The sequence below is a fragment of the Tasmannia lanceolata genome, unplaced genomic scaffold (genome assembly GCF_043159265.1).
Source record: "Tasmannia lanceolata isolate RefF3 unplaced genomic scaffold, GAP_Taslan_0.1 ptg000019l, whole genome shotgun sequence".
In the NCBI taxonomy this organism is placed as follows: Eukaryota; Viridiplantae; Streptophyta; class Magnoliopsida; order Canellales; family Winteraceae; genus Tasmannia; species Tasmannia lanceolata.
In genome coordinates this window covers 2,545,106-2,558,689 of record NW_027518696.1, presented here as the reverse complement: position 1 = coordinate 2,558,689, position 13,584 = coordinate 2,545,106, and the positions used below count along the sequence as shown (strand labels likewise).

Genomic DNA, 13,584 nt, shown 5'->3' with positions numbered 1-13,584 from the left:
CAAACGGGTCCCACACAAGCGGGCCCCACATTCTCTTTTGCTCGGATTAATTCCATTCATTTTCTGCCTGACCTCAGGATTTCATTCGAATACGCGGGTTTAGGGCCCTATCAAAATGTGGTGTCTACAATGGGCACAATGGGTAAGTAATCATTCGGGTTTTCTTCGCATTTGGTTCCGAGACTCAGATTTCGGGATTTATTCAATTTTTGGAGAATTTTGGGTCAGGTCAAAATGGGGTGGTATGGGCGGGGCATACGTTGTTCAAAGATGGGCCCACCATTCCACCAACGGTTTCTGTTGGGCCCACCAACTGTTCCTCTGGTGTGTGTGTGGAGGTGGAGAGAGAGAGAGAGAGAGAGAGAGAGAGCGGTCAAATGGTGGCCCAGCCGTCAAGGCGGGGGGCGGAAATATCAGCGCCGGCCTTTATCTTCTATGGTGACTTCTGCAAAAAGACTTCCAAGCTCGTCATAACCTACCATATGCAGATAAGGGTAGTTCATCACAAGTATGTTTGTTTGGAGTTCTCTTCTGTTTACTGTCATTCGAGCAAATATGGCGGGGGAACTTGTTTCAATGGTGTTGGGAAATTTGAGCTCAATGTTCCAGCAAGAGGTTGGCTTGTTGTTGGGGGTCAAGGAAGAACTTAGAAAGGTTTTGAGCATGTTTAGAGCCATTCGAGCTGTGCTTCATGATGCAGAGAATCGTCAAATAAAAGAAGAATCCATTAGACTATGGTTAGAAAAGCTCAAAGATGTGGCTTACGAAATGGACGATGTACTGGATGAGTGGCATGCTGAGACTGTCAGATCACAAATTGAAGGAAGAAGCTTTCATAATGAAACCCATATTAGCAAGAAGGTATGCACACACTTGTCATCACCTCTTTCTTGTTTTACCGAAATTGAGTTTCGTGACAGAATCGCACATAGGATAACTGAGATTAGGGAAAAATTAGAAGAGATTAAAGATGAGAAGGATAGTTTCTATTTTATAGAACACAGTGCAAAGGATGAAGTGGAAGAGAGGACCACGAGTTCCTTGATAGATGAATCAGAGATATTTGGTAGGATTCCAGATAAAGAGAGAATAGTGAAGTGGTTGTTAAGTGGTGAAGAGAGTTTAATGGTCATTTCCATTATTGGAATGGCAGGAATTGGAAAGACGACTCTTGCTCAGCTGATCTACAATGATGTTAGGGTGAAGAATCACTTCGAAAAAACTATTTGGGTGAGTGTGTCTCCTAAATTTGATGTGAAGAGAATTTGTAACGCAATTATTGAAGCTTGTCAGGAATATCATCTTGGTGTTAGAATATTCCATGGTATGATCCGTGAATGGGATGCCTTACATACACTTGCCAGGAAAACGTTACAAGGAAAGTGTTTTCTGTTTGTCTTGGACGATGTTTGGAACGATGATGAATCAAAGTGGGAACAAATAAAGCTCGCTCTAAGCGGCGGTGCGCGAGGAAGTGCAATTATAGTCACTACTCGCAACGAGAATGTTGCAAAAATAATTTCCTCGACTCATATTCATGATTTGGAGCAATTACTTGAAGATGATTGTTGGTCTTTATTTAGTGCAAGAGCTTTCTTACCAAGGAGGCCGAGGGTTGAGCAATTGGACATAGAAACGATCGGTCGGGAAATTGTAAGAAAATGCCAAGGAGTGCCTTTGGCCATAAAGGTTATCGGAAACGCAATGCGCTTCAAGACTGCAAAATGGGAATGGGAGCTAGTTGTGGAAAGTGAAATCTGGGACTTACTTGAATTTGCAAATGGCATATCACCAGCTCTTGTATTGAGCTATTATAATATGCCTTCACATTTGAAGCAATGCTTTGTATTTTGCTCTGTATTCCCTAAGGATCATCTGATTGAGAAAGATGCATTAATCAAGTTGTGGATAGCTCAAGGCTTCATTCATTCTGAAGGTAAAGAAGAGATTGAGACAATAGGGGGGAGATATTTTGACGATTTAATGGGGAGATCTTTGTTTGATGATTTTGTAACAAATGTTAACGGGTGTGTAACACATTGTCGGATGCGCGGAATTTTCCATGACTTGTGCCATTCTATTGCAAGTGAATGTTTTACTGGAGAGTGCCCGCCACTTGTTGACCATTTACAGAACTCGTGCAACAAACATGTGTCTATCCGTCATTGTTCGGTGAACAAATCAATTCCCCATCAATTACTAAAGGCTAAGAATTTGCGCACTTTCTTATGTCTTGGATGGCGAATAGTTAATCAAGTTCCTAAGGATTTTGTCCATAATTTGAGTTGCCTAAGAGCATTAGATCTGAGTGGAATTGGTGGAACAGAAATAAAAAAATTACCAGATTCTTTGGGAAGTTTAAAGCATTTGAGATATCTCAACTTGTCTGCAACTCAATTACAAGAGCTGCCTGAAACTGTGAGTAATTTATATCTTTTACAGACATTGAAACTCGATGAGTGTCATATATTAGAAAAACTTCCACAAGGACTTGGGAAAATGATTAGCCTAAGACATCTTGAGATTGAAGGTACTAATAAACTACACTCTTTACCAAATGGAATAGGGAAACTAAATTCCCTTAGAACAATCTCCAAATTTATTGTGGGAGATGAGACTGGTTGTAAGATTGGAGAACTGAAGGACCTTAACCACCTCCATGTTTTAATTTTAAATTGTATGGATGATCGGCGTAGGAGTCCTGCGATGAGAAGAGATGAGATGAAGAGGATGGAGGACGTGTTTGAAGGCCTCCGACCTCCGCATACAAATTTAAAAGAGTTGCAAATACTCGATTTCCCCGGCTCCAAGTTTCCTGTGTGGATCGGGGATCCTTTGTTCTCCAATCTAGTTGAGGTGGTCCTATTTCATTTCAGAGAGTGTAGACAAGTTCCACCACTTGGGAAACTGCCATCACTCAAAATCCTCACCATAGGCTATATGCAAGAGGTGAAGTCCATAGATTGTGGTGGTGTGAGAGGTGCATTCCCAAAGTTGGAAAAGCTCAGATTTAAGAACATGAATAAATGGGAGGGATGGGAGCTAAATGTGGAAGAGGGACAGATGGCATGTCTCCTAGAATTAGAGATTAGTTTTTGTCCAGAACTGAAGATGCTGCCTTACCACCTACCCTATACACTTAGGAAGCTGGAAGTAGATTCTTGTGCTAAACTGATCTGTCCACCATCTCTTCCCCCACAAGTTGAGGAGTTGAACTCATCTGGAAATGTCAGCAGGTTCATAGAATCATTGCCAAGCCTCTCTAACCTCAAGCATTTGAAGATACAACATTTTCCCAATGGGTTGGACTTGGGACTACTCAAAGAACTGAGGACTCTAGAAATCTTATCCTATTCTTATTGGACTTCTCAGTTTGATGAGTTTCAGCACCTCACCAAGCTTCAAGAATTAAGGATCCATTCATCAAATTTCGAAGCCAGGTGCCAAAAGGATGTGGGACAAGATTGGTACAAGATAGCACACATCCCCAATATCTATATCAACAAGGAGAAGATACAGTGACAGCTACAGCCCAGATCTGTTGGGTAGGCGTGCAGGTCTCTCTCTCTCTCTCTCTCTCTCTCTCTCTCTAGGCTATCATCAACATAACATTTTTTTTTTGAAAGAACCATCAACATAACATTAGCTCTCAATAAATAAAATATGACCAGTGGGGAGTTACCCTAGCACAAAGGATCATTATTTCGAAGACAGCTTTAACTTTTACTTTTAATTACTTCTATTTTTCCTGAAATTTTTTACAGTGACAACCGTGATAAAACAAAATTTTATGCACAAAGAAACAACTTTTGTATTTGGGTGGGGCATAAAAATTTGTTCTAAGTGGACTTTCAATGTAAGAGTACTAATTACCAAATCTTGTTTGCAGAACCCTCTCTTTATCACTTGAGAATTAGAAAAAAAATAGGAGTAGAATCTTCCATAAGGTGGAGAATTACTATTTACCTATTGGATGATATCTTTTTTGTTCTTTAATCATAGGATATTTAACCAAGAACTAAAAAAGAAAAAGGGTCGACTGAGGAAACTTAAAAGAAAAAGGGTCGACTGAGGAAACTTAGTGAAAGCTTCCCAAATGACTGCAAATGTGCATACCTTTCTCCCCAAAACCAAAGCTCATAAAAATTGCACTGGATTTCCTTGTTCGCGTATTTATAATTTATGTCATCATTTTTTTTTTAAATAATAGAAAATTATATTAATCTTGGATGCTTACAAAGAAAATCCATTGGTGCCTTTATAGAGCACTTACATAATAAACATAGAAATAAATCAAGACAACTATGAAAAGAGATAACACTAGAATATTCTAATCTAACCTAATTAAATCTACTTTCCTAATCTCTCTTGCTTGCCTCTTCTAATCCACTTGGCTAATTTATCTAGTTGCTTCATTTAGTCACTTACCCAATCTACCTCTAAGATGATCCAATGGTGAGATCTTAACCCAATCCAACCGTTGGATCCCACATATTCTAACATCCATATACTTCTTGAAAAAATCAGTTTCAAAACTGCTCTCAAATTCTGTGACAGGATGGCAATGAAATTGGAAATGTTACAAGGATGAAGAAGAAGAATATTGTTCAGTCGTGAGAGAAGAGTACGAGAAGGGAAGTGAGGAAGAAGACAAGCTGAGGATGGAGTAGCAATCATTCAAGCAAGGAAGCAAGAGAGAAGGAAGACAGACAAAGAGCTGAAGTGCACCAAAAGGTAGATCAGGTTGGCCCGTCATGAAATATAGAATTTAGCATCTTCTAGATATTATTTAAGGTTGTACCAAGTAGATGTCATATATACAGTTCCTTTTCCTGTAAGAAAACATTGATTTAGTCATTTTAATTGCTGATGCATTTTCTTTTTCTTCTGTTGAGCTTCTCTTTTATTAATCTCAGTTTGCGTTTGGTTATAAAAATCCAAAAAATTTAAAATGAAATGCGAAAGTGAGTTATGAAATGATTCAGAGGAGTTTTGATGTGCTAATTTTGTTTTCACTAGAAGTTTCAAATTCCCTGAATCTTTAAAATATTGAAAAGTTTTCTTTTGAATAAAATTTTACATTGTTTGGATGGCATCCTGTATTTCCAAGGATGCATATTTACCCTGTTTGGATGACATCCAATATTTTCTAGAAAATTTAATTTGCGATGTTTGGCTTATAATTTTATGAACATTCTCACTTATCCTTGCAACTATGCATCTTAGCATGGTTTTAAATTTCGGCCGAAACGAAACGAAATGACCGGAATATTTCAGTTTTGGCCACAGTTGAAACGGAATTTAAATGAAGTTGTTTCTTTCTAAGATTTTGGCGAAATTTCAACGAAATTTTGATTGAAATTCCACTGAAATTTATGAAATTTCCCCCGAAATCGCTGAAATTCATACCGAAATTTTAGACATTTCTTTTGAAATTAAAAAAAAAAAAAAACGAAATCATTATCATAATTTCGGCCGAAACCAAAATATTTCGGTCGGTGGTGGCCGAAACCTTTTGATATGATCAATGGCTGCACCAAAACAGAAATTTAAATCCTTGCATCTTAGATTGCCGATGAGGAAAATGAAAACTGTGATACAATTGATATGATCAATGGCTGTGCCAAATAAGACTACGAGCCTCTTTTGATGCTACCAAAATTAGCCCTTATTTCCATATAAGAACCAACAAATGGGACATTAGTGCCTCTATGGAAGCCATTAACTAGATCAAATCTAAAGCTAGTGCAATCATTATTTGTGAACAATATTAAACTCCAAACACATTTTAATAGAAGATTACAAGCAAATAATTTTTACAGGTATCCAAAGAGGCCCTAAAACAAAGAAACAAGAACAAATTAAAATACAAGCACAGTTCAGTACTCTTTATTTATTTCAGGTGTGCTTAAACAGGAATTGGACATCTCTGATGCTTATATTGCCAATTGGTTTCACTCCATTGCCTTCCACAATTGAAAGCCCATCACACCCTTTTCTTTCAACAGTCTAAACACCTGCATAACAGGCTTGCCTTTGTTCAATTGAAATAGATAAAAAGGGAATTGAGTCATTCGGGAAGCACCAACTCAAATGATTGAACATATGTATGATGAATTTTTTGGGAAGTTAGGATGTGTGTGAAAGTTAATCCTGGTAACTTCTATGACACATGTTGCTGTGTTTCCTTTTTGTTGGGAAGGCTGAGAGGCAGCTTATCTCAATACTGAGAAAGTGTAAAGACCATCAATATCTGTTATTGCTCAGTTTCAGTTTTCTTTGTCTTGATCTCTGTAAATTTGCTTGGTAAGGATTGACAAGCTTTGCATACATGGAAGGCTAAATGACGATTAAGGTTCTGCGCTGAGCTGTGAGTGAACTAGCTAACTCACTGCGTGGTATACAAAAAAGAAACTCACATCCAAATGGAAGCAAATTCGTTGTGAAAATTCAGAAGTATTGAAACCTTTGAGTTTATTCAAAAAATCATTCAAACTTGGTGTTGATTTCTTCCCCTAGTTGGGAAACAATACTTGGCCAGTAATGAATTAGAAGACAGAGAAAAAGAGGGGGAGGTGGGAGAATGATATTTCATAGTTTGAAAACCCAACTGGTTGAGTCCGACTTACCCAATTTCACACGAAGCAGAATGGGAAACCATGTTAGATTTTACCCTTGAATTTTTTTGCCAATTCAACATAGGCCTTAGTTGACATTTCCTCTGGGTATTTTTTCTATTGGGTTTCTAATTACTTTAATTATTTAGTATTTTTAATGAGAAAAGCGTTCCTGCAGCGCAGGAGCGCTTAACTGTGCTTAAGTGGTTTATAAAGCCTCACATTGGTTTGTACAGCGGGTCCCCCTTTGAAACGTATAGCGGGTCCACAAGAAAGGAACCAATGGGATTCTTTATAAACCACTTAGCGCAGTTGAGCTCTCTGCGCTCCCGCGCATGAACTCTTTTCTCATTTTTAATATAAAATTATCTTAAACATCATTAATTTGATGCATCGGTAAACCCAACCAGTGTCTGACCAAGTTCTAATTTGGGTCTTGATTTCCAAATTATTTGGTTTTTTCATGATAATTTAAATATCGATGGTATGTGTTACATCTTGTTCTGCAATTCCTTCAAATTTATGAAAGAAGAAAAATTTGAATAAAAAAGAAGAAAAATAATTAGGAAAATAAGAAAAGGTCATGGACACATGTTCTCTTTGATCAAGAGACTGTTGGGTTCTCAACAGATTATGTTGGTATCTTCTACTAGGGGTGTAAACTAGCTGAGCCGAGCTGAGCTTGGCCAGGCTCGGCTCGGCTCGCTAAGCTCAAAAGCTCGGCTCGGGCTTGAACCAGGCTCGAGCTCGGCTCGGCTCGGCTCGGCCAGGCTCGCCAGCGGCTCACGACCCTTATCGAGCTCGGGTTATATTAAGTTCACACCCCTCATCTTCCCTGGACAGTCCTGTCTAGTGTAATTTGACTACTCTTTTTACACTACCGGGGGGGTCCAAGTAACAAATGGGGTTCCAAAAAAGAAGTGACATATTTTGCCTCCCCCTTTCACTCCCTAGACAACCCTTTTAGTGTATATAATAATATATAATATATATATATATATTTAAATATATTAAATTCTTAACGAGCCTTAACTAGCCGAGCTGAGCCGAGCCTGGCCTAGCTCGGGCTCGGCTCGTTAAGCTTAACGAGCCTGGCCAGCCGGCTCGGCTCGGCTCGTTAAGGATTCGAGCCAAGCTTTTTCCGAGCCCGAGCCAAAATTGACACCCTTATCTTCTACCCATCTTCCCAAGTTTTCCCCTCTCCCCTTCAAAGATATTGAGAGATATGCACGAACCACCGAAAGCAAACCCATCTCCAACAGTCGAAGGACAAAATAAAGGTAGATAGGAACCTTTGAAAGGGGAGAAGCAAAGAAACTTCCCCTCTATATCAAGAGTGCTCCACTCTCAAGACCTTAGTGCACCAAAAAAACGGGAGCTTTGAGGAACTTTTCAATTGGTTTTACAACCTTGGATGGCACTTCCTTCTGGCCTTGCCCAAGTTGGAAGAGAAGCTTTTGATTTGAATGAGGAGTGCCTATATCAAAAGGGAAGGCCTTCTCCTCCTACTCCTCTTCCTCCTCGAACCATGCTCATGCAATTTCAACATTTCCCCGTAAGTACAGAAGCCATATGCAGCCACCATGCCCTCAACACACATGGGAGAGTGTTGTTTGTAGATAGCCGTCCTAACAAGCCTCTTAGCATGCTATTTTAGTTACTCACCTTGTATGAAATGAAAATTTTGTCCTTCTTTCGTTGTATACAGTTGTATTAGCCCAAGTGAAGGGTGTACCATTTACCTTTTATCTAATATTTGTGCTAGTAGTATTAACTATTAGAGGAAAAAGAGTATACGCTTGAAGCTCATTTGAGAAGGTGCGCTTGAAGAGAGAGATGTGCTCCCATTGGCTGCTTTAGTGGGCCCACTGGGAGAAGACGAAGATGAGGGAACGGCGTTACGGAGGGTGCGTCTTGGACGTACCCTCGAAAAAACGAAAATTGTAAACCCAAAAAACCAAACCGTACTCTCTTCTCTCCCTCTCTCTCTCTCTCTCTCTCTCTCTCTCTCTCTCTCTCTCTCTCTCTCTCTCTCTCTCGTATGCTCTGAAAAACCCAAGAAAAAAAAAAACCCAAGCATCCACGGCAGAAAACCCAAGCATCCACATCATCTTCTCCCATTGGCAGAAAAATCGCATACTCTTCTCTCACTCTCTCTCTCTCTCTGTATGCAAGAAGCAAGAAAAAAATACCCTCGTACCTATTTGAAGCACCGACGACATCATCTTCTCAACGGCAGAAAAATCGAACCAGGTTAGTGCTTCCTTCTTCATCTCTCTATTCCTTTTTTTTTCTTTTTTTTAGCAGCCCTTTTTCATATTATTTTCGACGAGACAAATCTTGTTGGGTTTTCTCGTTTTCTTCAAATAGGGTTTTCAGCAGACCTATTTTCATCTTGTTAAATTATTATTTTTTGGGTAAAATAGGGCTGCTGAAAACCCTAAGCCTTTGATTTGGGTGAAATAGGGCTGGGGCATCTTGTTAAATTTGCAGAAAAGAAAAATCGCATACTCTTTTTCAGTTTTTAAATTTGAAAAACCGACGACATCATCTTCTCCCATTGGCAGAAAAATCGCATACTCTTCTCTCTCTCTCTCGGTCTGCAAGAAGCAAGAAAAAAAACCCTCGTACCTATTTGAAGCACCGACGAAATTCCATCTTTTAATTCCCCTGTAAGCCTTATTAAACTCATCTTTCTTGATTTCTACTTAGTTGTATTAAGTAGCCTACATGCCATGCTATTTGTCGCGTCTTTCTTAAGGGGCCCCTTAAATGTTGCTGCTGAGTTCCACCTATGTTCACCTACACTACTTCTTCCTTGTTTAGTTGTTTAAATTTGAACCAGGGCATTTGAGTGCTTAAGAAAAATTATTGTACATAAGAGTAGAACAACTTCACTAACTATTGCTTCTTCTGATAGTGTTTTGCATTGTAAAAAGTAATGAAAGTTTTAAACTATATCACAGTTCTTAGTCATGCACACATTCAAAATTTGCGAATCAATGAACCAAATAATAGTGATCCAAGCCTACAAAACAATGTTTTCTAGGTATCTTGTGGATTTTGAGCTGTTAACCAAAGTCCAATTGAACTGAAGCATAAACTTGACACTTGTGAACTACCTTTATTCATGAAAAAACTTTGAATGTTAATAGGAATGACAGACATAGTTGTCCTGTAGACTGTCCTCTAATCATCGTGTCATGGATAATGTACTTGCTCAAATATAATGGAACAAGTACCTTAGTTTAATTATCAGATTTTCTCTATCTTTCAACATATAATCAGTCAAATTCTATGTGTGAATATGTTGTCAGTCCAAGAAAAAGTTTACATATTCAGGAAAGTTACATACTTTTTGGGTATATGCATTTCATGACATTTGATCTTCAACCTGGAAGCTGGAAGAAGTATGCTAGTTAGTTGTCCATTAGAAATTTGTTTTCAGATTTTCAGAATTTAAGTTACTTGTTACAGGGGAAACTCTTGTCTAGTTCGACTGATGGCTTGATTTTGTTTTGGTAAAACATATTGCAGTACAACACAACTTAGGCCAATTATACCTGAGATAAACTTCCTGTGTTACATCTGGAGATAACAAAAGACACAACTCTTTTGGTAATGGTTCAGTCCAGTCAATCTTGGATTCTTCCATAGCACCTTTATTTGTGAGTTAGTTGCAATAGAATTTCTTCATGGTAGATGTCTATGATGGGATGGTTCCATCTGAAAACCCTAAGCCTTTGATTTCGGTGAAATAGGGCTGGGGCGAAATAGGGTTGAAATAGGGTTTGATTTTGGTGAAATAGGGCTGCTGAAATAGGGTTTTCATGAGAAAAATCTTGTTTGGGTTCCATCTTTTTCATCAAATTGGGTTTTCAGCAGCCATATTTCATCTTCTTTTTCCCCATACTCTGTTTATGTAGACTTTTTATGGATTCAGTAGTGTTGGTTATTTGGTTATTTTTATTTGCATTTCTGCAGGTTAATGGCAAAAAACAAGTTCTATGTGGTTTTTAAGGGAAGGCAGGTAGGAGTATATGACAGTTGGCAATACTGTCATGTTCAAGTTAACGGGTTTAGTGGAGCGTGCTTCCGTTCGTATGGGAGTAGGGAGGAGGCAGAAGCTGAACTTACTGCGTTTTTACATGGCATTAGTGGGCTCAACAAAGATAGGAAAGAAGAGACCAACATTCCTGGGGATTCCCAAGGCTCAACAAGTTCTTCTGTGACGAGTTCCTCTTCCAGTTAGGTTTTATTGTGGTATTTGTTACTGTGCTTTCCATTTTATTTCTTAACATGTATAAATTCTAATGTTGGAAATGACATGCAGGGCCACACATGTGAATATTTCGAATATGCTGACCTTGATTTCGGCGGTACTGAGTCACCCACTTACCCAAGGATTCACAATCGACGAGAAGGCAATGGCGAAAATAAAATGATCAAAGACCGCGTAACAGCACTCGAGCATAAGAATACCATGCGAAAGAATGAATTTAACATATGTTTAAATTGTCTGTAATTATGGGGTTTATGTTTGTATTTATGGGGTTTATGTTTGCGTTTTTCGTGTCTTTCTACCTTGAGGTGAGTAGTAGTAGTTCCTACCTTTAGGTCATGATCCCATATGTTTGTATTTTTAAATTTATATATGTCATGATCCCACATGTGTAATATAACTTGTTACATTCTTTTTGCCTTCATTAATTTTATATATGTCATGATCCCATAGTCCGTGCTAATGCTATGTGACTTGTTGGTCCTGTTTATCATCCTTTTGGCCTACACTTGGTGTTTGCTGAGTTTCCACAGCCGGTGTTTTGGCTTCAATATTCACGATGAAAGAGTTGGATGCTGGGAACCACCTACAAATGAAAAGGAATAGCATGGTGACAGAAAGGGTGGACCGAGGAGTTTGGCATAGATTGAGATCATGGGCCATGTCTATGTTTTACTCTGATTTTGTAGTACCCTATTAAACCCTTAATTTACATCCATTTTACAGTCTGTCGTAGAAAATAATACCAAAGTCATTGAATCAATGAAGCCATGACACTGGCTCGTCAGATGTGCTTGAAGCTTTTTCAACATAGACCCTCTTTCAACATAAATTTTATAGATATCCAACACTGGCTCGTCAGATGGGCATCCAACTTAGACCCTCTTTCAACATAAATTTTATAGATATCCTTACTACCAGTCTGATACCAGGCACCACACCAGGGCTTGAAGCTTTTTTTTTTTTTTTGAACATTTTATAGATATTCCATTAGAGATTCCATGTATCCTACATTCCTACCCAATGTTTTAATAATGAGACTTCTGTCTTCATTCACACTCTTAAAGGTTGTCAATATCCAAACAGAGAAGTGGTTAACAGAGTGAGAAGTGCCATTACAAAAAAAGGGAGTGCTGATATATTAGGATAGAATGTATTGCTTGGACCACTGATTGCTTCTTTATATCAAGCAACAACTGACGAACGAGCCACCACTGATTGCTTCTTTATATTTCAAGTCACCAGGTTTCCAACAACAAACATACAGGAGCCATATGGTGATTTTTTATCATTTGGTGTACCCTTTACATCCATGTGTCCCTAATTTCAATGCAATAACGTTTCTCCCAGATCCCTTCAATAAAAACAAAAGCACAAACCAGAGCAAACAAAAACAGAAATTCAGAATGCAGTTTAATCGACCAGCACCCCCCTCATACATCTTGGCAATGATGGGGTTGCAAATGCTCTCAAGCTCCTTCATCTTGTCAACAAACTCATCAACCTCGGCCAACTGGTTGGCATCCAGCCACTGTATTGCCTGTTCTATGGGGTCCTCAATCTTCTTCTTGTTAGAAGCACTCAGCTTAGAACTGATCGATCTCATCCTTGCTCAACCTACCCTTGTCGTTAGTAATGGTGATCTTGTTTTTCTGTCCAGTGGTCTTATCCTCGGCAGAGACATTCAAGATAACATTTGCGTCATTGTCGAAGCATACTGTGATCTGGGTTGAACCATTTGCATTTAAAGCTACAAATAATTTAAATCAGATAGCAAGAAAAAATGTAACCTCTAACTTGACAGACCAGGGTCACACATTGCAAGGGCGTATAGAAGCAACAGAACCATGGAATAAAGATAATAAAGATGTCATTGATGTAACTGGATACTAAACCCACTATAAGTACAGAACCATGGAATAAAGATAATAAAGATCATATATTTCATGGAATATAAAATCTTTATTATGAAATCACCTTGTTACAAAATCAAAACTATAACAAAGATACAATAAGAACCTACAAAACAAGCACAAGATATCATGCTAAGTTCAAAAAAAAGTCTCCCTTCACAAATGACCACTAATTCTTTGCAACCACTAGTCTGCAACCTGATACATGAATCCATGAATCCTGGAACGGCAGAGGCAAAAAAAAAAAAAATTAGCAGTTATGAAAGAGAACTATCCCGATTATAATTGATAGTAATTTGAAGAATAATAACACCTACCTCAAATGTGATGCCTCTCCACCTTTACTTTCTCCATTGAAATGCTCATTTTCACCTGAAATATAAAGGCAATTGTTTTAAACTTACTTATGATGGCTCAAAAGAAGGTGAAGAACAATTTATGTACTTAATATCAAAGTAAATGAGAGCATAAACCTGGCAATGCTTTCAACATTTTGGTCCCCCTCAGCTTCCTCTCCCTTATCATCCTTTTTCGTCTCATTTCCAGCCACCTATTAGCAAGCACAATAATAGATATTTAACAAATAAGAAACAAAATGCGGAGCATAATAAAATGACAAGAGTAATAACCATATTTTGTTTCACCTTAGCCCTCTTTTGACAGCTTGTTCTGTAATGTCCATATTCCCCACATTTTTTGCACTGACGTTGCTGTTTTTGTGCTTGAGTGGCCTCTATGCCAGATATATGACATGTTGCACGCTTCGGCCTGC

At 38.5% G+C, this 13,584-nt stretch overlaps 1 protein-coding gene and 1 long non-coding RNA gene across 2 annotated transcripts; one reads left to right on the top strand and one right to left on the bottom strand.

The window, feature by feature from the left end:
- The first annotated feature begins 468 nt into the window (after window positions 1–468).
- LOC143853456 (putative disease resistance protein RGA3) lies at window positions 469–4,851 on the top strand. The gene is made up of 2 exons (XM_077363230.1): window positions 469–3,557; window positions 4,558–4,851. The coding sequence occupies exon 1, from the start codon at window positions 511–513 to the stop codon at window positions 3,520–3,522; it is 3,012 nt and encodes a 1,003-aa protein (XP_077219345.1). The 5' UTR covers window positions 469–510; the 3' UTR covers window positions 3,523–3,557; window positions 4,558–4,851.
- Window positions 4,852–12,747: 7,896 nt separating this feature from the next.
- Window positions 12,748–13,582, bottom strand: LOC143853542 (uncharacterized). The gene is made up of 4 exons (XR_013237164.1): window positions 13,457–13,582; window positions 13,286–13,362; window positions 13,130–13,184; window positions 12,748–13,032 (listed from the first exon to the last, which is right to left on the bottom strand). It is a non-coding gene; the product is annotated as an uncharacterized LOC143853542 (long non-coding RNA).
- Window positions 13,583–13,584: the final 2 nt, after the last annotated feature.